The sequence below is a fragment of the Salvelinus sp. IW2-2015 genome, linkage group LG11, assembly GCF_002910315.2.
Source record: "Salvelinus sp. IW2-2015 linkage group LG11, ASM291031v2, whole genome shotgun sequence".
NCBI lineage: Eukaryota > Metazoa > Chordata > Actinopteri > Salmoniformes > Salmonidae > Salvelinus > Salvelinus sp. IW2-2015.
The window spans coordinates 45,405,870-45,432,359 of record NC_036851.1 but is presented as its reverse complement, the minus strand read 5'-3'; the positions used below and the strand labels follow the sequence as shown (position 1 = coordinate 45,432,359).

Here is a 26,490-nt window from a genome sequence, read left to right as displayed (position 1 = left end):
TGATACTTAAGTATATTTCAGACCAAATACTTTTRGACTTTAACTTTTTTTTTTAAGTAGTATTTTACTGGGTGACTTTCACTTTTACTAGCCATTTTCTACGAAGGTTTCTTTGCTTTTATTCAAGTATGACAGTTGGGTACTTTTTTCAAAACTGTTTGTTCTTCTATCCTCGTGGGGACATAAAATTGATTTCCATTCAAAATCCTATTTCCCCTAACCCCTGAACCTAACACTAACTCTAACCCTAACCTTAACACCTAACCTAAACCTAAACTTGACTCTTAACTCTTAACCCTAACCACTAACCCCTTACCCTAACCCTAATTCTAACCCTACCCCTAATTGTAACCCTAAACCTAATCCCTRAGCTTAAAATAGTCTTTGTCCTCATGGGGATGTGGGAAATGTCGCCACGAGGGAGATTTTTCCTTGTTTTACTATCCTTGTGGGGACTTTAGGTTCCCACAAGGATAGAAGAATTAACACATACACACACAAAGATTTGAGATGGAAAAAATAAAAAGGGAACACAGAGCAAGACAATCACAGGTCACATCTCTACTAGGTCATATTTCTACTTTAGACTAGGCCATACTGTATCTTTACTTTAGCCTAGGTCACAACTCTACTTTAGGCTAGGTCACAACTCTACTTTAGGCTAGGTCACAACTCTACTTTAGGCTAGGTAATAACTCTACTTTAGGCTAGGTAATAACTCTACTTTAGGCTAGGTAATAACTCTACTTTAGGCTAGGTAATAACTCTACTTTAGGCTAGGTCATATCTCTACTTTAGGCTAGGTCACAACTCTACTTTAGGCTAGGTCATATCTCTACTTTAGGCTAGTGTCAAACTCTACTTTAGGCTAGTCATATCTCTACTTTAGGCTAGGTCATAACTCTGCTTTAGGCTAGGTATAACTCTGCTTTAGGCTAGTCATATCTCTACTTTAGGCTAGGTCATATCTCTACTTTAGGCTAGGTCATATCTCTACTTTAGGCTAGGTCATAACTCTGCTTTAGGCTAGGTCATATCTCTACTTTAGGCTAGGTCATATCTCTACTTTAGGCTAGGTAATAACTCTACTTTGGCTAGGTCAAATCTCTACTTTAGGCTAGGTCATAACTCTGCTTTAGGCTAGGTCATATCTCTACTTTAGACTAGGTCATATCTCTACTTTAGGCTAGGTCATATCTCTACTTTAGACTAGGTCATACGGTACTTTAGCTAGGTTCAACTCTGCTTTAGGCTAGGTCATAACTCTGCTTTAGGCTAGGTCATATCTCTACTTTAGGCTAGGTCATATCTCTACTTTAGGCTAGGTCATAACGTACTTTAGACTAGGTCAAATCTGTACTTTAGGAGGTCAATTCTGTATTTAGGCTAGGTCATATCTGTACTTATGGCTAGGTAATAACTCTACTTTAGGCTAGGTCAAATCTCTACTTTAGGCTAGGTCATATCTCTACTTTAGACTAGGTCATATCTCTACTTTAGACTAGGTCATATATCTACTAGGTCATATCTCTACTTTAGACTATGTCATATATCTACTAGGTATATCTCTACTTTAGACTAGGTGATATATCTACTAGGTCCTACTCTACTTTAGACTAGGTGATATATCTACTAGGTCATATCTCTACTTTAGATTAGGTCATAACTCTACTTTAGACTAGGTCATATCTCTACTTTAGGTTAGACCCTATCTCTGCTAGGTCATATCTATCTATACTAGATCATATCTATACTAGATCATATCTATACTAGGTCATATCTGTACTTTAGGCTAGCTCATATCTGTACTCAAATCAAATCAACTTTATTTATATAGCCCTTCGTACATCAGCTGATATCTCAAAGTGCTGTACAGAAACAGCTCATACTCGCTCATATCTCTACTATATCATATCTGTACTTTATGCTAGGTCATATCTCTACTAGATCATATCTCTACTTTAGACATATCTGTACTAGATCATATCTATACTAAGACAGATCTCTACTAGATCATATCTATACTAGGTCATATCTCTACTAGTTCATATCTTTACTAGGTCATATCTCTACTAGATCATATCTATACTAGGTCATATATCTAATAGTTCATATCTTTATTAGGTCATATCTCTACTAGATCATATCTATAAGACGTCTGCTAAATGACTTAAATGTAAATGTAAATGTATACTAGGTCATATCTCTACTAGAACATATCTTTACTAGTTCATATCTTTACCAGATCATATCTATACTAGTTCATATCTCTACTTGATCATATATCTACTAGAACATATCTCTACAGGTCATATTTGTGCTTTAGGCTAGATCATATCTCTGTTAAGGTCATATCTGTACTTTAGGCTAGATCATATCTCTATTAGGTCATATCTGTACTTTAGGCTAGATGCATTCAGCGTCATGACAGAATATAAAATCGTGGCATTGTCCCAAAAGGATCCTATTACCTACATAGCAAACTTATTGTGACCAGAACCCTTTGGGCCCCACTATGTAAGGAATAGGGTGCCATTTGGGACACAAGCAGTGAAAGATCACCATTCTGTCAGGTAATGCAGACAACAATATTGGAATAAATATACATCCAGACAGTGAACAACGACAGTGACGATTCCACTCATTCATGAATTATTTATCTCTCCATCTCAAATGTTTTCCTCTTTTTCTAGGTGGGTGAATAATTAGAGACAGGTCATGTTCCGTTATTATGTCTCTCTCACTCACACACACACACACACACACACACACACACACACACACACACACAGTTTGACTTCCTGGAAATGATTTGTCTAATGAATGAGGAGAAAACAGAGGAATACCCATTGAGATGAAGTATTATTCTCATTCCATCTCTATTGGGGGTATCGTGATAGGGCTCTGAAAACTTGTGAATACATAGTTGAGTTCTGTATCATCAAACATAGAGAATATAGTAAAGTGTATCGTTCATTACAGACAGAGAAAGGGGCATGCTGCGTGCTAGATGAAATGTTGTGTTTACTCTGCTACCTCGCCCAGATCTCCGAAAGGTGTGATTTCCACAGGATGTCGGGCTTAAAAAAGTAGTTACTAAAACGGTAATACCCATTCAAGTCAATGTTCTGTGATGTTCTAGTTCTATCTATTCTATGTATATGGTTGAGCTGCTCCACCTCGGTAGAGTCTTTTGTTTTGGCTTTCTCAGAGGTTTCCCTGTGAAATATGATGAATATGGATGTTAACAGCATACTTGTTAACGGTGCAATATGCAGAAATCGCTCCGACATTTCCTGATTGCTAAAATTCTAATAGTTTGCCTAATTTCAGTTAGTGGCAAAACAAGCAGTGTAGAGAATTTATTGTACCGTCTAAACCGCTGTGAAATGTKTTTTCAATAACCAAAACTATATTATTTTCAGCTTATTTGHACACCGGTGTACAAAACTGAAAGTAAAAGATGCAAAAACAAAACTTAAGAATGAAAAGCATAGAAATAGCACACACGGAACATATCTTCCGCTACTTAGACTTGCTTTCAATGAGAATGACAGATCTATAACTCACATTTCTATATGCTTTGGTCGGGTCGCCCAAAAGGTTACTTAATGCAGCTTCAGCTTAAAATTTTCAGTGACTTTTACCATTACATTTATTGGTACTCTTTATCTTATTACATGGTTACTAATGGGCTTTAAAAAAAGAAGACACCTGTACCATGTCAGATATAGAGTTGAAATGTATTCAATTTGAGGTTGTATCCCAAAATTACGCTTTATATACATCACAGAAGACTGAAATAACAAAAACGTTTGACATAGAAACACCTGATTTTCTGCAAGTTTTTCAAAATAATGTTTATTATTATCAAATTAAGAAAAATATGAATAATATTCCACCCTTGAGGCCACTAGAGGGCGATTTGGTGATTTGACTGCAGAAAAGGGCTATAGTACTGTGATAGAAAGTGCATTGACTTGTTGCTGAATCCAACCTGTCAACCCCTAAACCATTTCCAAACAAGAATCAACCTTTATCATAAACACTTGGTTGTAAAAATAGTTAAAAGCAACATCTTTATATTTGAATATGTTAAAATATTTTGGGGGAAATTTTTGCAAATGTATTAAAATCAAAAACAGAAAAACCTTATAAATATTCAGACCCTTTGCTATGAGACTCGAAATTGAGCTCAGGTGCATCCTGTTTCCATTGATCATCCTTGAGATGTTTCTACAACTTGATTGGATATGATTTGGGAAAGCACACACCTGTCTATATGGGTTCCCTTCAGTTGACAGTGCATGTCAGAGACAGGATTGTGTCGAGGCACAGATCTGGGGAAGGGTACCAAAACATTTCTGCAGCATTGAAGGGCCCCAAGAACACAGTGGCCTCCATCATTCTTAACTGAAAGAAGTTTGGAACCACCAAGACTCTTCCTAGAGCTGGCCACCCGGCCAACTCTTTGGCCTGAATGCCAAGCGTCACATCAGGAGGAATCCTGGCACCATCCCTACGGTGAAGCATGGTGATGGCAGCATCATGCTGTGGGGATGTTTTTCAGCGGCAGGGACTGGGAGACRAGTCAGGATCGATAGAAATATAAACGGAGCAAAGTACAGAGAGATCCTTGATGAAACCTGCTCCAGAGTGCTCAGGACATCAAACTGGGGCGAAGGTTCACCTTCCAACAGGACAGTGACCCTAAGCATACAGCCAAGACAACGCAGGAGTGGCTTTGGGACAAGTCTCTGAATGTCCTTGAGTGGCCCAACCACAGCCCAGACTTGAACCCGATCTAACATCTCTGGAGAGACCTGAAAATAGCTGAGCAGCGACTCTCCTCATCCAACCTGACAGAGCTTTAGATGATCTGCAGAGAAGAATGGGAGAAATGCTTGAAGCATCATGCCCAAGAAGACTCGAGGTCGTAATCGCTGACAAAGGTTCTTCAACAAAGTACTGAGTAAAGGGTCTGAATACTTATGTACATTTTTATATTTCACTATTTTATATAAATAAAAAAATTGCAAAAAAATCTAGAAACCGTTTTTACTTTGTCATTATGGGGTATTGTGTGTAGATTGAGGTGGGTCATTTTTTTAATCCATGTTTAGAATAAGGCTGGAAAAAGTCAAGGGGTCTGAATACTTTCCGAATGCTCTGTAAGTATTCACACCCTGAGTAAAAACTTTGTAGAAGCACCTTTGGCGGCGATTAATACAACCACCTTGGTTTAATGTTTAGACTTTTCTTTCAGGACATTGCCACTATGCAGTTGTGTGCCAACAAGCTGGACAAAAAAGACTTCTTCGGCAAGTCAGACCCCTTCCTGGTCTTCTACCGCAGCAATGAAGACGGAACGTGAGTGTGTGTGTTTATGTCTGTGTGGTGGGCATGCGTGTGTATCAAGATGAGTTATATTCCCACATCGTCTGTTATGTATCACATCTGTCAAAATGTTGATAGGAGAGAACGCTTTCATTTTCTTGGTGTTTGTSGTTGATACCTCTATGCTTTGTGTGTGCTGTGTACCCACTTCATAGACGTTCAAAATTAGCGTCTCGTTTGCCATCAATGGCATCAGGACTTTCTTCGGGTCCATACAAATATAATTACTAGAAGCGGGGGGAAAGCCCCTCAGACCACGGCCATTCGACTGTACCCTTAGAAATAGAATGACTTATGTTGGTTCACCATTGTCACGTCGTGTGTATAGGTGGCAGGGAAGTCAGGCGCAGGAGAATTGAACTTGGTATAATTGGAGTAGTTTAATAACGTAAAAAACACAGCTCCAAAACCATAGTACATACCGGCCTGAGGAGAGACACATGGAACGAGGGGTTAATGCGGTAATCAGGGGGAAGCTGTAACCTATAACATACCTRGTTCACTCCCAGGATCGTGGTGTTACCCTGTGAATGTGGAAGATCGGTTCGGAAATCCACCGACAGGTGCGACCACGGCCGTTGTGGGTAAGGGTTGTAACTTACCTCTGGGCAGGTGTCTAGGAGCCTTGCACTGAGCGCACACTGAGCAGGAGGAAACAAAAACCCTCACGTCCTTAGCTAAAGTGGTTCACCAGTACCTCCCACTAAGATAGCGCACCGTCCGACCGATCCCAGGATGACGTGTGGGCCCAATAGATCAGCCGGTCGCGGACAGCAGACGGAACGTACAGACGCCCAGCTGGACACTGAGGGGGAGCGGGATCTGCACGTGACGCCCACTCGATGTCCGTGTCCAGCTCCCACACTACCGGCGCCACCAGGCAAGAGGCGGGGAGTATGGGAGTTTGATCCATGGGCCGCTCCTCTGTGTCATACAGCTGGGACAGTGCGTCTGCCTTAACGTTCTGGGAGCCTGGTCTATAAGAGAGGGCAATCACAAAACGGGTGAAAAACATGGCCCACCTTGCCTGACGAGGATTCAGTCTCCTCGCCTCCCGGATGTACTCCAGATTTCGGTGGTCAGACCAGATGAGAAAGGGGTGTTTAGCCCCCTCAAGCCAATGTCTCCACGCCTTCAAAGCCCTGACAACAGCCAACAGCTCCCGGTCCCCCACATCATAGTTTCGCTCATCCGGACTGAGCTTCTTAGAGAAGAAGGCACAGGGGCGGAGCTTCGGTGGCGTACCCGAGCGCTGAGAGAGCACAGCTCCTATCCCAGCCTCGGACTCGTCCACATCCACTATGAACGCCAAAGAGGGATCCGGATGAGCCAACACAGAAGCCGAGGTAAACAGAGCCTTCAAGTGCCTAAAAGCCCCGTTCGCCTCAACTGACCACTGCAAGCGCACCGGGCCCCCCCCCCTGAGCAGTGAGGTAATGGGAGCAGCTACCTGACCAAAACCCCGGATAAACCTCCGGTAGTAGTTGGCAAACCCTAAGAATCGCTGCACCTCCTGGGAGTCGGCCAATTACGCACAGCTGCAATGCGGTCACTCCATCTCCACTCCTGACATGGAAATACGATGCCCTAGGAAGGAGACGGACTGTTGGAAGAACAGGCATTTCTCAACCTTGACGTACAGGTCATGCTCCAACAGGCGACCAAGCACTCTGCGCACCAGGGACACATGCTCGGCGCGTGTAGCGGAGTACATCAGAATGTCATCAATATACACCACTACACCCTGTCCGTGCAGGTCCCTGAAAATCTCGTCTACAAAGGATTGGAAGACTGATGGAGCATTCATCAACCCGTACGGCATGACGAGGTACTCATAATGCCCTGAGGTGGTACTAAATGCCGTCTTCCACTCGTCTCCCTCCCGGATACGCACCAGGTTGTACGCACTCCTGAGATCCAGTTTAGTGAAGAAGCACGCCCCGTGCATTGACTCAATCGCCATGGCGATAAGAGGTAGCGGGTAACTGTACCTCACCGTGATTTGATTGAGACATCGATAATCAATGCACGGGCGCAGACCTCCATCTTTCTTCTTCACAAAAAAGAAACGAGGAGACGGGTGAAGTGGAGGACRGAATATACCCCTGACGCAGGGATTCGGAGACATATGTCTCCATAGCCACAGTCTCCACTTGCGACAGGAGATACACGTGACTCCTGGGAAGTGCAGCATCTACCAGGAGATTTATCGCACAATCCCCCCATCGATGGGGTGGTAATTGAGTCGCCTTCTTTTTACAGAAGACGAGAGCCAAATCGGCATATTCTGGGGGAATGCGCACGGTGGAGACCCGGTCTGGACTTTTCACCGTAGTAGCACCAACGGAAACCCCTAAACACCTCCCTGAGCACTCTCGCGACCACCCCGTGAGAGCCCTCTGTGGCCAAGAAACAGTGGGGTTATGACAAGCTAACCAGGGTAGGCCCAGCACCACGGGATACGCAGGAGAGTCAATAAGGAAAAGACTAATCTTTTCCGTGTGACCCCCCTGTGTCACCATACTCAAAGGAGCGGTGGCCTCCCTGATAAACCCTAACCCTAATGGTCGACTATCTAAGGCGTGAACGGGGAAGGACACATCCACGGGAACAATGGGGATCCCTAAACTATGAGCTAACGCTTTATTAATGAAATTCCCAGCCGGGCCTGAATCGACTAGTGCCTTATGCTGGGAACGTGGAGAAAAATCAGGAAAAGTGACAGACAAACATATTTGCAACAGAGGGCTCTGGGTGAGAATGGTGCCTGCTCACCTGGGGTGACGCCAGAGCGCCCTGCCTGCTGCCTCGATTCCCAGAGGAACCAACCCGGCACCGACCGGCAGTGTGACCTCTGCGGCCACATATGGTGCACGAGCGGGAACCCCCTCCGGTATCCCTGCGCACCGTCCCTCCCAGCTCCATGGGTATCGGAGAGGGGGTGCGGGAGGATGGACCACCAGACCCCGATCTGGACGTCCACGAGTAGCCAGCAGGTTGTCCAGCAGGATGGACAGGTCCACCAGCTGGTCGAAGGTGAGGGTGGTGTCTCTGCAGGCCAGCTCCCGACGGACGTCCTCGCGTAGACTGCAGCGGTAATGGTCGATCAGGGCCCTGTTGCTCCATCCAGCGCCGGCAGCCAGGGTCCTAAACTCCAGGGCAAACTCCTGGGCGCTCCTCGTCTTGTGCCTCAGATGGTAGAGGCGCTCACCCACCGCTCTGCCCTCGGGTGGGTGGTCGAATACTGCCCGGAAACGGCGGGTGAATTCCTCAAAATGGTCCAACGCCGCATCTCCCTCTCCACACACGGCGCTGGCCCACTCCAGGGCTTTCCCGGTGAGGCACGAGACGAGGGCGATACTCTTCTCACGGTCCGATGGAGCTGGGTGAACCGTGGCCAGATAAAGGCTTAGTTGGAGGAGGAAACCCTGGCAGTTGGCAGCACTTCCGTCGTACCCCTGTGGCATGGATAGACGGATCCCACTGGGTTCAGGCAGGAAAGGGGTGCTCAGGATAGACCCCGGTTGTGCTGGTGGAGGCGCTGGAAAAACTCCCTGTCTCTCCCAGCGGTCATATTCTGGACAACGCGATTCATGGCAGCGCTCAGATGGTAAAGCTTCTCCGTATGCTCCTGGACGCGCTCCTCCGCCTCCATGGCCGGGGTACCTTCTCCTGCTGACTTCATATATTGGTCAGAGATTCTGTCACGTCGTGTGAATAGGTGGCAGGGAAGTCAGGCGCAGGAGAATCGAACTTGGTATAATTGGAGTAGTTTAATAACGTAAAAAGCACAGCTCCAAAACCATAGTACATAATAAAATAAAAGTGGGTACGAGAACCCGTCGCGCACCAATACAAATATCATGAGCATGAAAAACAAACAAGCTCTGACAACGACATGAGGGGAGACAGAGGGTTAAATACACAACATGTAATGAATGGGATTGGAACCAGGTGTGTAGGAAGACAAGACAAAACCAATGGAAAATGAAAAATGGATCAATGATGGCTAGAAGACCGGTGACGTCGACCGCCGAGCACCGCCCGAACAAGGAGAGGCATCGACTTCGGTAGAAGTCGTGACAACCATATTCTTTGGTATTTGTGGTTAATACCTTTCCATCCCTGTACAGTATCTGTAGTCAGAGCTCCTTGTGTTTGCTGTGTACTGTAGGTTCACCATCTGCCATAAGACAGAGGTAATAAAGAATACTCTGAACCCTGTTTGGCAGCCCTTCACCATCCCCGTACGAGCCCTCTGTAACGGAGACTATGATAGGTGAGTGACACACAGACAGCCAACAGCATAGGTCAAAAGTCACTTAGCCCCCAGGGCAAAGAGATGACCACATTAGCTATTTTGTGGAATTTCAGCAGAAGCTTTCWTCCAATGCAACCTAATAAATTATAAATATTTATTTATTTCATTGTGCTTTCCATTACAGAGAGAATCTCAAAGCGCTGGTACAGAACACAAAAAACAAGCAATGTAAAAATGAGAATAGGCTACAGCAGTATATTCTCCAGTATGGTCCATGCCAGAATCAAACTCTGATGTTGCCAGCACCTTGCTAGCTGAGCCATTGGCAAGACTGTGGGACTAAGTCCTGTCTTCCCTCAATACTGAGGACTATGGAATGTTGCTGTAGCATGATGTACTACAGTACCCATAATGCTCTGTGGTGGTCAGAATAATGCCAGCAGTCGGCCATATTGTCTCAGAGGCCAGCACTGGTGTTATTGGGACCAACATGGAGGTTCCACAATGTTTCGTTTATCTCGGGTTATCAAACACACACAAACACACACACATCCGCACACAAACACACACTATTACTTTGGAATGTATTGCTAGTGGATACAGCTTTTGATATACTTGTGAATTGGGATTCATACAAATTGATCATATTATATTAAATTAATTCAATGAACAGTATATTGTTGTCTATTTACATAATACATTTGACTGGGTAAAATCCTTTAAGGAGAGTGAAAATGCATCTGTGTGACCATTTGAGAATAATGTTTGAACAATTCTTCATAGTTGGCGGGTGAACTACTGTATGCCTCATATATCACTGACTTGGAACACACACAGACACACACCCACACATGCATACACACACACACACACACACATACATACACACACACACACACACACACACACACACACACACACACACACACACACACACACACACACACACACACACACACACACACACATGCACACACACACACACACCTCTCTGTGATTCTCATCTTTCTCTCTTATCTTCCCTCTCTCCAGGACGGTCAAGGTGGATGTGTATGATTGGGACCGAAATGGAAGGTAATTTTCTCTCTCTCTCTCTCTCTACTCTCCCTCTCTCTCGCTCTATTCTCTCTCTCTCTCCATCCCTCCCTCCATCTCGATCTCTCTCTATTCTCTCTTCCACCCCCTCTCGTTTCATCCTTCATCCATTTCATTTACCATCAGACGCTCCAAATCTCCCTCAAATGTCATCCCTCGTTCTTTCTCTGGAGGGGAATCTCAAAAAGAGGGACTCTATATCATAAGGTTCCGGTTTAGGGTTAGCACACACAACCACAAATCACTGACTGGAACTTTAAAAAGTCAGATGTGATATCAGAATGGAGAGTGTTCATATCACTCTCTCTCCCTCCCTCCATCTCTTTGTCCCCTTCTTTATGGGGGGAATATGAGTGCTGACCTCCTCCCTCCATATCTCTTTTCCTCTCTCCCTCCCTTCATCTCTCTCTTCCTCCATCCCTCTCCCTCCATTTCTCTGTTCCTTCTTTATGGGGGAAATGTGAGTGTTGACCTCCCTCCATCTCTCCCTACCTTCATCTCCATCCATCTCTCTTCCTTCATCTCCCTCCATCTCTCCCTCCCTCTCTCCCCCTCACCCCCTCACTCCATCTCTCGGTCCCCTTTTTTATGAAAGGGAAAAGGAGTGTTGACCTCCTCCCTCCATATCTCCTTCCCTCTCTCCCTTCCTCTCCGTCTTCTTCTTTATGAGTGGAATATGAGTGTTGACCTCCTTCCTCCATCTCTGTCCTCTTTTTTATTAAGGGAATGGGAGTGTAGACTGCCTCCCTCCATCTCTCTGTCCTCTTTCCCTTCCTTCTTCACTGATGGTGGCTACTGATGGGGCTTCCTCTTTAAATAGGACATGTCGATTGGTGTTTCCTTCAGTATGGTACTCTTTCAGATGCTGCAGGTGTTACTTTCGCAACTATTCCCACAGTCATGACTTCATTGGCGAGTTCACCACCAGCTACAGAGAATTCTCCAGAGGCCAGAGCCAGTTCAACGTCTATGAGGTAAAAAAAGAACAGGGAACACTTACAATCTGCAACACTTAAGCATGTATCCTAGTGAGCACAAGACGTTGAAAAATGTTTTCAACTGAAAAATACATTTACATTTTTTTTATTTTTGCTCATAGTGGTGAGCTTTTATAAAAAGGTTTATATTATGTCTCTCTATGTAGGACATTTTCAACTGACTGTACTGTTTAAAGGTGCACTATGCAGAAATTGCTCCAACATTTCCTGGTTGCAAAAAAATATGAATAGTTTGCCTAATTTCAGTTTGTGACAAAACAAGCAGGTATATTTTAGAGAGTCATTGTACCATCTAATATATTTTCAGTTGTTTGAAGCTTGTGCATAAAACCAAAAGTAAAAGACGCAAAAACAAAACTTAAGAATGGGAAGCATAGAAATAGTGCACCTTTACTGCTTCTTAGACTTGCTTTCAATGAGAAAGCATTATTTTTATTTAACTAGGCAAGTCAGTTAAGAACAAATTCTTTGACGGCCTAGGAACAGTGGCCTTGTTCAGGGGCAGAACGACAGATTTTTACCTTGTCAGCTCGGGGATTCGATCTTGCAACCTTTCGATTAACAAGTCCAACGCTCTAACCACTAGGCTACCTGCCACACAAATAACTCACATCTATAACTCACATTTCTATGTGAATTTGGTTGGGTCGCCCAAAAAGTTACATATTGCAGCTTTAAGGACACATCCTCAGCTTCCTATATTACAGCTCTAACTGAAATAGATAAACAACTGTTTGTCATATTGTATTTTTAATAATGAGATGAGCAGTGAAGCATTTTTGTGATTTTCCCATTTATATGTTACGACTACACTCACATATCCCCGCTATAAAAATAGTTATTTTTCATCCGTCTTCCATCTCTTATAATATATAATGTTAGATTCGGTCTAATTTCTTTCCGTACCACACCTACATACTCTGAACGATATGGTGAAATCAAACCCAGTCCTCTTTTCTAAGACATCTGTATCAATCTGTATAATTTCCCCTTCCCTACATGTTTTTGTTCAGGTTCTAAACCATAAAAAGAAAGGCAAGAAGAAGAAATACGTCAATTCAGGGACAGTGAGTATCAGTTGAGATTTCCCATCTCCACCTGTCAGTGTTTTATAGATAGGATTCTTTGTTTTATTGATAGGATTCTTTGTTTTATAGATAGGATTCATTGCCAATGTGATATGTCATATACAGTAAATGTTTTGCTTTGCCATCTATTTTCTTCCCCCTCCCTCTCTATCACCCTGTTTCTCTGCGCACTCCCTCTCTCTCTCTCGCTATCTATCTATCTATCTATCTATCTATCTATCTATCTATCTATCTATCATCCTCTGGAGGTGACACTGCTGTCCTTCAAAGTGGAGTCAGAATACACATTTGTGGACTTCATCCGAGGAGGGTCAGCCCACTCTCAATAACTTTGTATTAATGTTAGAGGCCACTCTCAATAACTTTGTATTAATGTTAGAGGTCTAGCGTGCATGTCTGAAATTGTTTTGCGTTGTTTTAACAAACAATATCCTTTGTAGACTTTATTATGTTTTTGCCTGGTAAAGTTTGTTATTCATCGTAATTAATCATTGTCTCACCAGGACGCAACTCAACTTCACAGTGGCCATCGATTTCACAGCATCTAATGGTAAGTGCCAAATTACTGATACAGTTTGTTGTTTATTAGTGTCTCTTTTAGGCTACTGAAGGGCTAACGTTTCCCTAAAATCCTTATAAAATAATATTATGCTAACCTGTCGTCTAAAGCAGGGTTATTTAACATGGTATACTGCATGGTATATTCATGAATATCGCTAGGAACAACAGAATAAACCWATTTTSAATTACATATCTACAATATAAAAMAGGAGAATATTTTCTTTCTAATAATTATTCTTTCTATTAATTATTATTTCTCAACTCCTAATATTGAGCTAATTACACTCCCTGGAGTATCTGACATAGCCCCCATGAGTACCAGTGCTGCTGGCTGCTGGTAAGCTTTCTTGTCTTGGACATATATTTTTGCTAACACATGGCTAACCTTTCTCTAATTAGCTAACCAGCTGCTATTAGTGAAAATGGGTTTGGAGTTACTTTTCTAGCTAATAGGCTATGTTAGAGTTACACTTCCTCTTCCAATTACAGTACCAGTCAAATATTTGGACACACCTACTCATTCAAGGGTATTTCTTTATTTTATTTTTTTACTATTTTCTAATTTGTAAAATAATTGTGAAGACATCAAAACTATGAAATAACACATATGGAATCATGTAGTAACCAGAAAAGTGTTAAACAAATCCTAATATTGTATTTATTTATTTTCTTAGTCAACCTTGTGTTCTGTTTCAGATTGTTCTTGAACGTAGCCCTGTTTCTTTGTGTTCTTGAACGTAGCCCTGTCTTTCATTTTTGTTCATTGTTTTCACCTGTATTAGTTACTRACCTGGTCTCATCAGCTCCTTATTTAGTTCAGTTCATTCTGTTTGTGCCTTTGTGAGGTATTGTTCATTTTGACTCTATTAAGCCATTTCCTAGCTCGTTTGTGAGAACCAGTTATAGCCTTCAGTCCTAGTTTTGATTCACCTGCCTGTTTGCCTACCTGTGTATGACCGTTGCCTGCCAGTGACCARGATTCCTGCRTTCTGCGAAGGTGAAATAAACACCTGCCGCGCTCTGCGTGTGAGTCGACACCTTTTTCTCCCCGAGTGTTCATTACAAATATATTTGAGATTCTTCAAAGTAGCCACCCTTTGCCTTGACAGCATTACACACTTAGCATTCTCTCAACCAGCTTCATGAGGTAGTCACCTGGAATGCATTTCAATTATCAGGTGTGCCTTGTTGAAAGTTAATTTGTGGAATTTCTTTCCTTAATGCATTTGAGCCAATCAGTTGTATTGTGACAAGGTAGGGGTGGTATACAGAAGATAGCCCTATTTTGTAAAAGACCAAGTACATATTTTGGCATGAACAGCTCAAATAAGCAAAGAGAAATGACAYTCSATCATTACTTTAAGACATGAAGGTCAGTCAAGAACTTTGAAAGTTTCTTCAAGGACAGTRGGAAAAACCATCAAACGCTATGATGAAACTGACWCTCATGAGGACCGCCACAGGAAAGGAAGACCCAGAGTTACCTCTGCTGCAGAGGATAATTTGATTAGAGTTAACTGCACCTCAGATTGCAGCCCAAATAAATGCTTCACAGAGTTCAAGTAACAAACACATCTCAACATCAACTGTTCAGAGGAGACTGTGAATCAGGCCTTCATGGTTGAATTTCTGCAAAGAAACCACTACTAAAGGACACCAATAAGAAGAAGAGACTTGCTTGGGCCAAGAAACATGAGCAATGGACATTAGACTGGTGGAAATCTGTACTTTGGTCTGATYAGTCAAAATGTGAGATTTTGGTTCCAAATGCCGTGTCTTTGTGAYACACAGAGTAGGTGAACGGATGATCTCTGCATGTGTGGTTCCCACCATGAAGCATGGAGGAGGAGGTGTGATGGTGTGGGGGTGCTTTGCTGMTGATACTGTCAGTGATATATTTTGAATTRAAGGCACACTTAACCAGCATGGCTACCACAGCATTCTGCAGCGATACGCCATCCCATCTGGTTTGTCATTAGTGGGACTATAATTTGTTTTTCAACAGGACATTGACCCAAAACACACCTCCATGCTGTGTAAGGGCTATTTGACCAAGAAGGAGAGTGACGGAGTGCTGCATCAGATGACCCGACCTCGACCCAATTGAGATGGTTTGGGATGAGTTGGACCGCGGAGTGACGGAAGAGCAGCCAACAAATGATCAGCATATGTGGGAACTCCTTCAAGACTGTTGGAAAAGCATTCCAGGTGAAGCTGGTTGAGAGAATGCCAAAAGTGTACAAAGCTGTCATCAAGGCAAATGGTGGCTACTCTGAAGAATCTCAAATATAAAAGATATTTTGATTTGTTTAACACTTTTTGGGTTACTACATGATTCCATATGTATTATATCATAGTGTTGATGTCTTCACTATTATTCTACAATGTAGAAAATAGTAAAAATAAAGAAAAACCCTTGAATGAGTTGGTGTGTCCAAACTTTTGACTGGTACTGTATAATGTGGGGAGGTCAAAATAATTCAAAACTATCTACCAAATCTATTCATTTWAAAAWMTTGATTACTTCTCCTTGCCATTCAACTGATGATAAGACAAGGCATGCGCCCCCCAAAATGTTGGCTAACATATGATTGGGGTCTCAGGGCAAGAAAAGGTTGAAGACTGGTCTAAAGCAGGGGCAAATGTTGTTGACAATATTTTCCTATCAAATGAACATCAGATACTGCAATGCTGCCGCTCCTAGTTTGGGAAAGTAGGTGGATTTGAACCCTAACCATGTGGCTGTAGGTCAGCATTCACCCTAGCATACCACTTAGCTAGATCAAAGTATTCAAAATGCATAAGACAAGTAGTATGGTAGTGTGGAACGGACACTATTTGGCCCATGCTTTTCTTGTATTTGATAGGTTGGTTTTGTACTTATGTTGTGTAGGACTCATTTGAAATCTCTGGGTCTCAATATGACTTCCCTGTCTAAATAAAGGTTAAATGAAATAAATAAATAATGTATGCTCTGTTGCTGTGTTCCAGGTAACCCATCCCAGCCCACCTCTCTGCACTACATGAGTCCCTACCAGATGAATGCCTACGCCATGGCCCTGAAGGCTGTGGGGGAGATCATCCAGGACTACGACAGTGACAAGATGTTCCCCGCCTACGGCTTTGGAGCCAAGCTGCCACCGGACGGCAAGATCTCCCATGCCTTCCCACTGGTGAGAGAAAGAGGGAGGGGGAGAGAGAATGGTACTACTTCTCTACCAGAGTGGGGAATGATCAGGAACTGTTTCATTTATTGCAAAGAGGTGCTGGTAGTTCTTCCTACAGTTTTACTGATCCACAGAAGAGTCCTTGGAACTATATAAATATTTTTTGACAACAACGTCCCTTCTGTAATATGTTTTTTGCTCTCACGCTTTTCCATTATTAACTATTATGTGACGTTGCCTTCTACATTGCTTTCTTTATTCATACACTTCCATTTACGAATAAGAGTTCATATCAAACAAGAGCCAGAAACTAAAATAGTGAACAGTATACAGTGCATTCGGAAACCATTCAGACCCCTTCCCTTTTTCCTCATTTTGTTACATTACAGCCTTATTTTATGAAATTGATTAAATAAAAACAATTCTCATCAATCTACCCACAATACCCCATACAGGWTTTTAGACATTTTTGCAAATGTATTCYAATTAAAAAACATATTTACATAAGTATTCAGACCCTTTGCTATGAGACCTCGAAATTGAGCTCAGGTACATCCTGTTTCCACTGATCATCCTTGAGATGTTTCTACAAATTGATTGGAGTCCACTTGTGGTAKATTTAATTGATTGGAGATGATTTGGAAAGGCACACACCTGTCTATATAAAGTCCCACAGGTGACAGTGCATGTCAGAGCAAAAACCAAGCCATGAAGTCGAAGGAATTGTCCGTAGAGCTCCAAGACAGGATTGTGTCAAGGCACAATTATGGGAAAGGGTACCAAAAAATGTCTGCAGCATTGAAGGTCCCCAAGAACACAGTGGCCTCCATCATTCTTAAATGGAAGAGGTTTGTAACCACCAAGACTCTTCCTAGAGCTGGCCACCCGGCCAAACTGAGCAATCGAGAGAGAAGGGCCTTGGTCAGGGAGGTGACCAAGAACCCGATGGTCACTCTGACAGAGCACCAGAGTTCCTCTGTGGAGATGGGAGAACCTTCCAGAAGGATAACCATCTCTGCAACACTCCACCAATCAGGCCTCTATGGTAGAGTGGCCAGATGGAATCCACTCCTCAGTCAAAGGCACATGACAGCCCGCTTGGAGTTTGCCAAAAGGCACCTAAAGGACTCTCAGACCATGAAAAACAAGATTCTCTCGTCTGATGAAACCAAGATTGAACTCTTTGACCGGGAATGCCAAGTGTCACATCAGGAGGAATCCTGGCACCATCCCTATGGTGAATGAAGCATGGTGGTGGAGCGTCATGCTGTGGGGATGTTTTTCAGTGGCAGGGACTGGGAGACTAGCCAGGATCGAGGGAAAGATGAATGGAGCAAAGCACAGAGAGATCCTTGATGAAAACTGCTCCAGAGCACTCAGGACCTCAGACTGGGGGCAAAGGTTCACCTTCCAACAGGACAGTGACCCTAAGCACACAGCCAAGACAACGCAGAAGTGGCTTCGGGACAAGTCTCTGAATGTCCTTGAGTGGCCCAGCCAGAGCCCGGACTTGAACCCCGATCGAACATCTCTGGAGAGACCTGAAAATAACTGTGCAGCGACTCTCCCCATCCAACCTGACAGAGCTTGAGAGAATCTGCAGAAAAGAATGGGAGATACTTCCSAAATACAGGTGTGCCAAGTTTGTAGTATCATACCCAAGAAGAGTTGAGGCTGTAATTGCTGACATAGGTGCTTTAACAATACTGAGTAAAAGGTCTGAATACTTATGTAAATGTGATATTTCAGCAAAAAGGTCTCACTTTATGTAGTGTCGTGTTGTCTCTCTTGTGTTTTGTCCTATATTTTTCTTTAATTTATTTGTATTTTTAATCCCAGCCCTTGTCCCCGCAGGAGGCCTTTTGCCTTTTGGTAGMCCGTCATTGTAAATAAGAATTTGTTCTTAACTGACTTGCCTAGTTAAATAAAAAAAAATAAAAATGGTGTGTAGATTGGAGGGYAAAAAAACTGTAACGTAACAAAATGTGGGAAAAGTCATGGGGTCTGAATACTTTCCGAATGCTCTGTATGTATCCATCTGTCGGGCTCAGATGCGAGACCTTGAATAGCCTATTTTTGAGTAGTGAAGGCCATCTTTCTGTACATCCTCTATATCAATTTGTATCCAAGGCTGACTGAAGCTCCAAGCCAAATCTATTATATTTCTTAGCAATGAAAATACAGTTACCTGTGAAATACCTACCTGTGTTATGCCTACTAACATGAGGCACTCATACTTCTATACTACATAACATCATTGTATAATTAACATACATCGTCAGAAGTATTGGCTTGATTCAGTAGTGAGTTTCTTTAGTTTCTTGGGATTTTCTGTGAAGTCTGACATTGACTCTATCCATCAGTACAGCCCACATGAATTACACCGTGAACACATTACCTTTACATGGGGTAATAAAGTCACGAAGAACACAAAAGCCTCTAAATATGTCAACACAAAATACAAATTGCAGCACCGTTGTGTAKGCCCATGCGCTAGCGTCGGCCTCAAGTAGTTGTGTGAAGTTTGAACAAGGGTAGAGGAAGAAAACATTGTGAGTCAGAAAGRGGCTCGGAAAGAAAAAAGGAAATCCATCTGTTTGTTGCAGAAAAGTGCGAACCAAACGAGGGACCAGACAGACGCGGAGACTGGAGTAGACTTTGAAGGACGCAGCGCTTAGCTTAGCATCATGAACCGATGAAGAAAGAACAATAAAGAYTGAACACTAAGCACAAAAAAACGACTTCTCCTCAGATTCTAGACGTCTATTATCTCCCTGGACAGAGGAAAAAGCGGAGGAATTGTTGAACAAAGAAGAGTAAAAAAAAACGAAAGCAGCCTAATTTTCAGCTATTTTTTTTTTCTCCCAAAGCGGGAGGAATTCGCCTTAAATAGTCTCGTTGACGTGAAGGAAATTATACAAAGATCGAAGCAAAATAATACAGTGGACTGTAAGGAAAATGGACAATAGAGTACGTCTTCTCCTTTTAAATTGCCCTCCATAGGTAGCAATCTTTTCAAAGTACTTTGCCCTTTGATCTTGATGACAGGCTTATAACTTTTAGTTCAGCACTTGTGTATGTTGCGGTATGTCTGGTTTAGAGGGTAATGAAGTGTTATGACAATGTTATGAAGCCTGTACAAGCAATGGTTGCTGCAGTAATGGTTGATGCAGATGTGTGATACAAGTCATTTGWCTCACCCAATTCTCATTGTGCAAAAAACGAAGTTTGAGCTGGACATCTGTAAAATGTAGAACAATAACTATACTACTACAATACTTTCTGTCCCATGGAGTCTGTCCCATAAGGTCAATAATAGTCATGTCACAACATTAATTGTTTTTATTTAATCCATTTTAGAATAAGGCTGTAATGTAACAAAATGTGGAAAAAGGGAAGGGGTCTGAATAAACTAAGTTCGAGCTGGACGTCTGTAAAATGTAGAATCCTAAGTATACTACTACTATACTTTCTGTCCCATGGAGTCTGTCCCATAAGGTCAATAATAGTCGTGTCACAACAATGTGCCAGTGTCCCTCGTGGCTAGTTATACAACCTGTTTTACCAGCTACAGTTGCGGACACCAAAAAGTGTGTCTTCTGCAGGCATTAATTTTCACTTCTTTTAACTTGTTTATTTCTTCCTTTTAATTAGTTTTCTCTTCAAAGAGAATGAGAAAGATCAGATGGCTGTTCTCTCGTTTTTGTCAGATGAACTTTAATGAAGGATATAGGCTGTAGAACACTATTTTCTCCTGGCTGGACAGGGCTTAAAGCAGACTCAGACTCTTTTATGTTGGCTGAATGACTTTTGGCTATTTAACTTGTTTGTATTATGTGACGATAAATTCATTTTTGGGAACAAACATATTGTTTGCTGGATTATTTTTGTTCTTATGTCTTGATTGATTTACCCAGGCGATGGCATTTGTCTTTTTCACATTGTCTAAAGAAAATATTCAGCCAACTTAAATTCTCCCATTACCGATCAGCCCTGTGTTATGCCTACTGACATGAGTGCTCCCATTACCGATCAGTCCCGACATGAGGCAAAAGAACAAAGACACTCATATATTTCATACATAACATCATTATGTAATGAACGTGCATCGTCAGAAGCATACGTCGTCACAATGGACGTTGACTTCATAAAGACTTCTTTATTATTATCAAAAGTCTCAAATGTTTCAATGTATAGCCCTCATCAAATGTTTCAATGTATAGCCCTCATCAAATGTTTCAATGTATAGCCCTCATCAAATGTTTCAATTATAGCCTCATCAAAGTTTCAATGTATAGCCCATCAATGTTTCAATATATAGCCTCATCAAATGTTCAATGTATAGCCCTCATCAAATGTTTCAATGTATAGCCCTCATCAAATGTTTCAATGTATAGCCCTCATCAAATGTTTCAATGTATAGCCCTCATCAATATTTTTCTTGTTCATGGTTTCGAAGGAAAAAGGGGATTTCATGTTCAAACAACTGGTGTAGAGGGGCTAGCTTAAATAATGTCCATGGTTCCTACAGAACTCCAACAGTGAGAACCCTAACTGTGTCGGGATCGAGGGAGTGTTGGAGGCGTACTTCCAGAGTCTCCGCACCGTTCAGCTCTACGGACCCACCAACTTCGCTCCTGTCATCAACCAGGTGGCACGGTGAGAGAATGACAGGAAATTAACACACACACACGAACACACACAAACTCACACACCCATGACACACATGCATGTACACATATATGCATGCACGCAAACACACACACACACATATACACGCACACGCACACACACACACCCACAAACACATACAGAAAGAGTACAGACACACACACACACACACACACTTTAAACCCCCTATGCTCCTTTGAGACCCCTCTTTCAAAGTCACTGAGATCTCTTCATATAGCCATGATAGCCAAAATAATGGGCAGCTGGGCATTTTTATACATGACCCTAAGCATGATGGGATTTTCATTTCTTAATTAACTCAGGAACCACACTCTTTCAATATACTTTGTATCCTTCATTTACTAAAGTGTTTCCTTATTAGGGTGGTTACCTGTATATACGTGCTTTGACTTGCTTGACACAATACAAGAGTCACATACATGCAGATACAGTACATGACCACAAGTATGTGGACACCTGCTCATCAAACATCTCATTCCAAAATCAGTGGCATTAATATAGAGTTMGTCCCCCTTTACTGCTTTAACAGCCTTCACTCTTCTGAGAAGGCTTTCCACTAGATGTTGGAACGTTGGAGCTTTCGACTCTGTCAATCACCATGTTCTTATCGGCAGACTAAACAGCCTTGGTTTCTCTAAAGACTGCCTCGCCTGGTTCACTAACTACTTCTCAAATAGAGTTCAGTGTGTCAAATCGGAGGGCCTGGACCTCTGGCAGTCTCTATGGGGGTGCCACAGGGTTCAATTCTCGGGTCGACTCTTTTCTCTGTATATATCAATAATGTCGCTCTTGCTGTGGGTGATTCTTTGATCCACCTCTACGCAGACGACACCATTCTGTATACATCTGGTCCTTCTTTGGACACTGTGGTAACTAACCTCCAACTGAGCTTCAACGCCATACAACACTCCTTCCGTGGCCTCCAACTGCTCTTAAATGCTAGTAAAACTAAATGCATGCTCTTCAACCGATCGCTGCCCGCACCCAACCGCCCGACTAGCATCACTACTCTGGACGGTTCTGACTTAGAATATGTGGACAACTATAAATACCTAGGTGTCTTGCTAGACCGTAAACTCTCCTTCCAGAATCACATTAAGCATCTCCAATCCAAAGTTCAATCTAGAATCAGCTTCCTATTTCGCAACAAAGCCTCTTTCACTCATGCTGCCAAACATACCCTCGGAAAACTGACTATCCTACCGATCCTTGACTTCGGCAGTGTCATTTACAAAATAGCCTCCAACACTCTACTCAGCAAATTGGATGCAGTCTATCACAGTGCCATCCGTTTTGTCACCAAAGCCCCACCAAAGCCCCATATACCACCCACCACTGCGACCTGTATGCTCTCGTCGGCTGGCCTTCGCTACATATTCGTCGCCAGACCCACTGGCTCCAGGTGATCTATAAATCTTTGCTATGTAAAGCTCCGCCTTATCTCAGCTCTCTGGTCACCATAGCAGCACCCACCCGTAGCACGCGCTCCAGCAGGTATATTTCACTGGTCATCCCCAAAGCCAACACCTGCTTTGGCCGCCTTTCCTTCCAGTTCTCTGCTGCCAATGACTGGAACGAATTGCAAAAATCACTGAAGTTGGAGACTTATATCTCCCTCACTAACTTTAAGCATCAGCTGTCAGAGCAGCTTACCGATCACTGCAGCTGTACACAGCCCATCTGTAAATAGCCCATCCAACTACCTACCTCATCCCCATATTTGTTTTTGTTTTTCTGCTCTTTTGCACACCAGTATCTCTACTTGCACATCCTCATCAGTACATAGCACAGTGTAAATTGCTGAATTGTAATTACCTCGCCACTATTGGCCTATTTATTGCCTTACCTCCTTACTTCATTTGCACACCCTGTGTACAGATTTTTCTATTGTGTTATTGACTGTAACTCTGTGTTGTTTTTGTCGCATTGCTTTGCTTTATCTTGACCAGGTCGCAGTTGTAAATGTGAACTTGTTCTCAACTGTCCTACCTGGTTAAATAAAGGTGAAATATATATATATATTTTTTAAAGAATTCTGTGGGGACTTGCTTCCATTCAGCCACAAGAGCCTTAGGGAGGTTGGGCACTGACGTTGGGCGATTAGGCCGGGCTTGCAGTCGGCGTTCCAATTCATCCCAAGGGTGTTAGATGGGGTTGAGGTCAGGGTTCTGTGCAGGCCAGTCAAGTTCTTCCACACCGATATCTACAAACCATTTCTCTATGGACCTCGCTTTGTGCACGGGGGCATTGTCATGTTGAAACAGGAAAGGGCCTTCCCTAAACTGTTGCCACATAGTTGGAAGCACAGAACCGTCTAGAATGTCAGTGTATTCTGTAGCGTTAAGAACTAAGGGGCCTAGTCCGAAACATGAAAAACAGCCGCAGACCATTATTCCTCCTCCACCAAACTTAAGAGTTGGCACTATGCATTCGGGCAAGTAGCGTTTTCCTAGCATCTGCAAAACCCAGATTCGTCCATCGGACTGCCAGATGGTGAAGCGTGATTCATCACTCAAGAAAACAAGTTTCCAGAGTCCAATGGCGGCGAGCTTTACACCATCCCAGCCGACGCTTGGCACTGCTCAAAGTGATTTTAGGCTTGTGTGCAGCTGCTCGGCCATGGAAACCCATTCCATGAAGCTCCAGACAAACAGTTCTTGTGCTGGCACTTCCAGAGGCAGTTTGGAATTCAAGAACAGATTACTTTTACGCATTACTGTCACGTTCTGACCATAGTTCTTTTGTATTTTCTTTGTTTTGGTGTGGTCAGGGTGTGAGTTGGGTGGGTTATCTATGTTTTGTGTTTCTGTGTTGGTTTTCTCGTTTGGCCTGATATGGTTCTCAATCAGAGGCAGGTGTTAGTCATTGTCTCTGATTGGGAACCATATTTAGGTAGCCTGTTTTCTGTTGGGTTTTGTGGGTGGTTATTTTCAGTCTTTGTGTGTCTGCACCAGACAGAACTGTTTTCGGTTGTTTCTTTGTTATTTTGTTATTCAGTGTTCTGTTTTGATGATTATTAAACATCATGAACACTTACCACGCTGCACCTTGGTCCTCACCTTCTTCCACRGACGACAGCCGTTACAATTACGTGCTTCAGCACTTGGCGGTGCCGTTCAGTGAGATTGTGTTGTTGCTCCTAGACGTTTCCACTTCACAATAACAGCACTTACASTTGACCTGGGCAGCTTTAGAAGAGCACAAATTTGATGAACTGACTTGTTAGAAAGGTGAAAAATACAACTTTTATCAATTTTAGAAGAAGGCTGTAACATAACAAAATTTGAAAAAAGTGAAGGAGTCTGAATACTTCCCGAATGCACTGTACATTATGCAAACACACAAACTCCCTCACCCTCCCCCACAAAACACACACACACAAAACCACACACACACTCCTCTCCCCTGCAATTCTCCACCCTTACGTTGCCCTAGGCCCCAAGAGTTAATTTGACAAGTTCTCTCTCTCTCTCTCTCTCTCTCTCTCTCTCTCTCTCTCTCTCTCTCTCTCTCTCTCTCTCTCTCTCTCTCTCTCTCTCTACGTCTCTCTCTCTCTCTCGCTACGTCTCTCTCTCCGTCTCTCTCTCCGTCTCTCTCGCTACGTCTCTCTCTCTCTACGTCTCTCTCGCCTCTCACCTCTCTCGCCTCTCTCTGACAGACAGCCTAGCTTAACTGCTCTCCCCTTCTCTCGGTGTGCTCATGCATTCTTAATGAGCTGGGATAGGATTGGGCCTTGGGACCATTACAGCTTGTCAGGAGTCGTGTTGCTGAATGTTGTCTGAATGTATAGGACACTGTAGTACTAGAGAGGGCCGTTTAGTTCATTGAAATATAATTCATTATATCATTTTGTTGTTGTAGCATTAGAAAGGAATAGTAGATGTCCTTTCGTCTGAATGTGTTTTAATGTTATCCATCTCCTTATCTTATTCTAAGGCGGTCCACAGAGGTGTTATATTGTGTCCCGGCATACTTTCCATAGAAATGAGTAGAGCATCAAATATGAATAATAGACAGTCTTGTGTTATTGGTAGTCTCCCAGCTAGGAAGTAAGACTACACTCTTTCCCAAACTTAATCAAATATTTTATGAGGCAAACATTTTTTTTTAATGTATTTCATGAAATATACCTTCTCTTTATTTTTAGCTGTCTCATAATATATAAGTATGGCAATATCCTTTCCAGCGAATGTGGCAGCTCGGTTGCATAACTAAATAGAGTGGGATGCTGTGGCTCGACTGTGGCCTCAAGGACTTAATGAGCTCTCATTCAATGAGGTGCTATATTACCATGACGATGATGATGATGATGATGCAGCTGATGATTAGCACCACCACGAGAGAATGAAAGGAATAATATTATCTTTTTCATCTCTCTTTCCTTTTTCTTGCAAATGTTTACTTTCTCTCTTTCTTTGTCTTCATACCTTTTTCTATTGTCTGCTATTATCTCTCCTGTTTTACCTTCAGCTCTCATCTTCTCCTTTCCCACTCTTTCTCTCTCGCCCTCGTCTCCACCTCCCTCTCTCTCTCAATCTTTCTCACATTTTCCCTCCATTCCATTTGTTCTGCTTCGTCATCCTCCTCTCCCCCTTCTCTTCCCTTGTTCCGGCTCTGAGACAGTCGGCTCGTGCGACTGTGGGTGCTTGTGGGACAGAGATGGTGATGGTGAAGCTGAGGCCATCCAGTCGTGTGGATTGTCAATATGTGAGGTGTGGGGGTGAATCAATCCACTCCTAGGCTCCTTCACCTCCTAAAACCCAGCATAGCACCAGATACTATAATAATAACTTGCACATTATAGTAATAACTACCACAGATTAGTAATCACTACCACAGATTATTAATAACTACCACATTATAGTAATAACTACCACATGATAGTAATAACTACCACATTATAGTAATAACTAACACAGATTAGTAATAACTACCACAGATTAGTAATAACTACCACATTATAGTAATAAACTACCACACTATACTCATATCTACCACACTATAGTAATAACTACCACCTATAGTAATAACCTACCACCTTATAGTAATAACTACCACCTTATAGTAATAACTACCACACTATAGTAATAACTACCACATGATAGTAATAACTACCACATGATAGTAATAACTACCACATGATAGTAATAACTACAATTGATAGTAATAACTACAACATGATAGTAATAACTACAACATTGATAGTAATAACTACCACATTATAGTAATAA

At 42.6% G+C, this 26,490-nt stretch overlaps 1 protein-coding gene across 1 annotated transcript in view; it reads left to right on the top strand.

The window, feature by feature from the left end:
* LOC111970753 (copine-9-like) overlaps positions 1 to 26,490 on the top strand; it is a 75,584-nt gene that overhangs the window by 26,080 nt on the left and 23,014 nt on the right. The window contains exons 3-11 of the mRNA XM_023997513.2: positions 5,267 to 5,370; positions 9,572 to 9,676; positions 10,691 to 10,732; positions 11,652 to 11,727; positions 12,765 to 12,818; positions 13,088 to 13,149; positions 13,343 to 13,389; positions 16,392 to 16,573; positions 21,099 to 21,226. Of these exons, the coding sequence (XP_023853281.2) occupies positions 5,267 to 5,370; positions 9,572 to 9,676; positions 10,691 to 10,732; positions 11,652 to 11,727; positions 12,765 to 12,818; positions 13,088 to 13,149; positions 13,343 to 13,389; positions 16,392 to 16,573; positions 21,099 to 21,226 (800 nt within the window). The remainder of the gene's footprint in view (positions 1 to 5,266; positions 5,371 to 9,571; positions 9,677 to 10,690; positions 10,733 to 11,651; positions 11,728 to 12,764; positions 12,819 to 13,087; positions 13,150 to 13,342; positions 13,390 to 16,391; positions 16,574 to 21,098; positions 21,227 to 26,490) is intronic.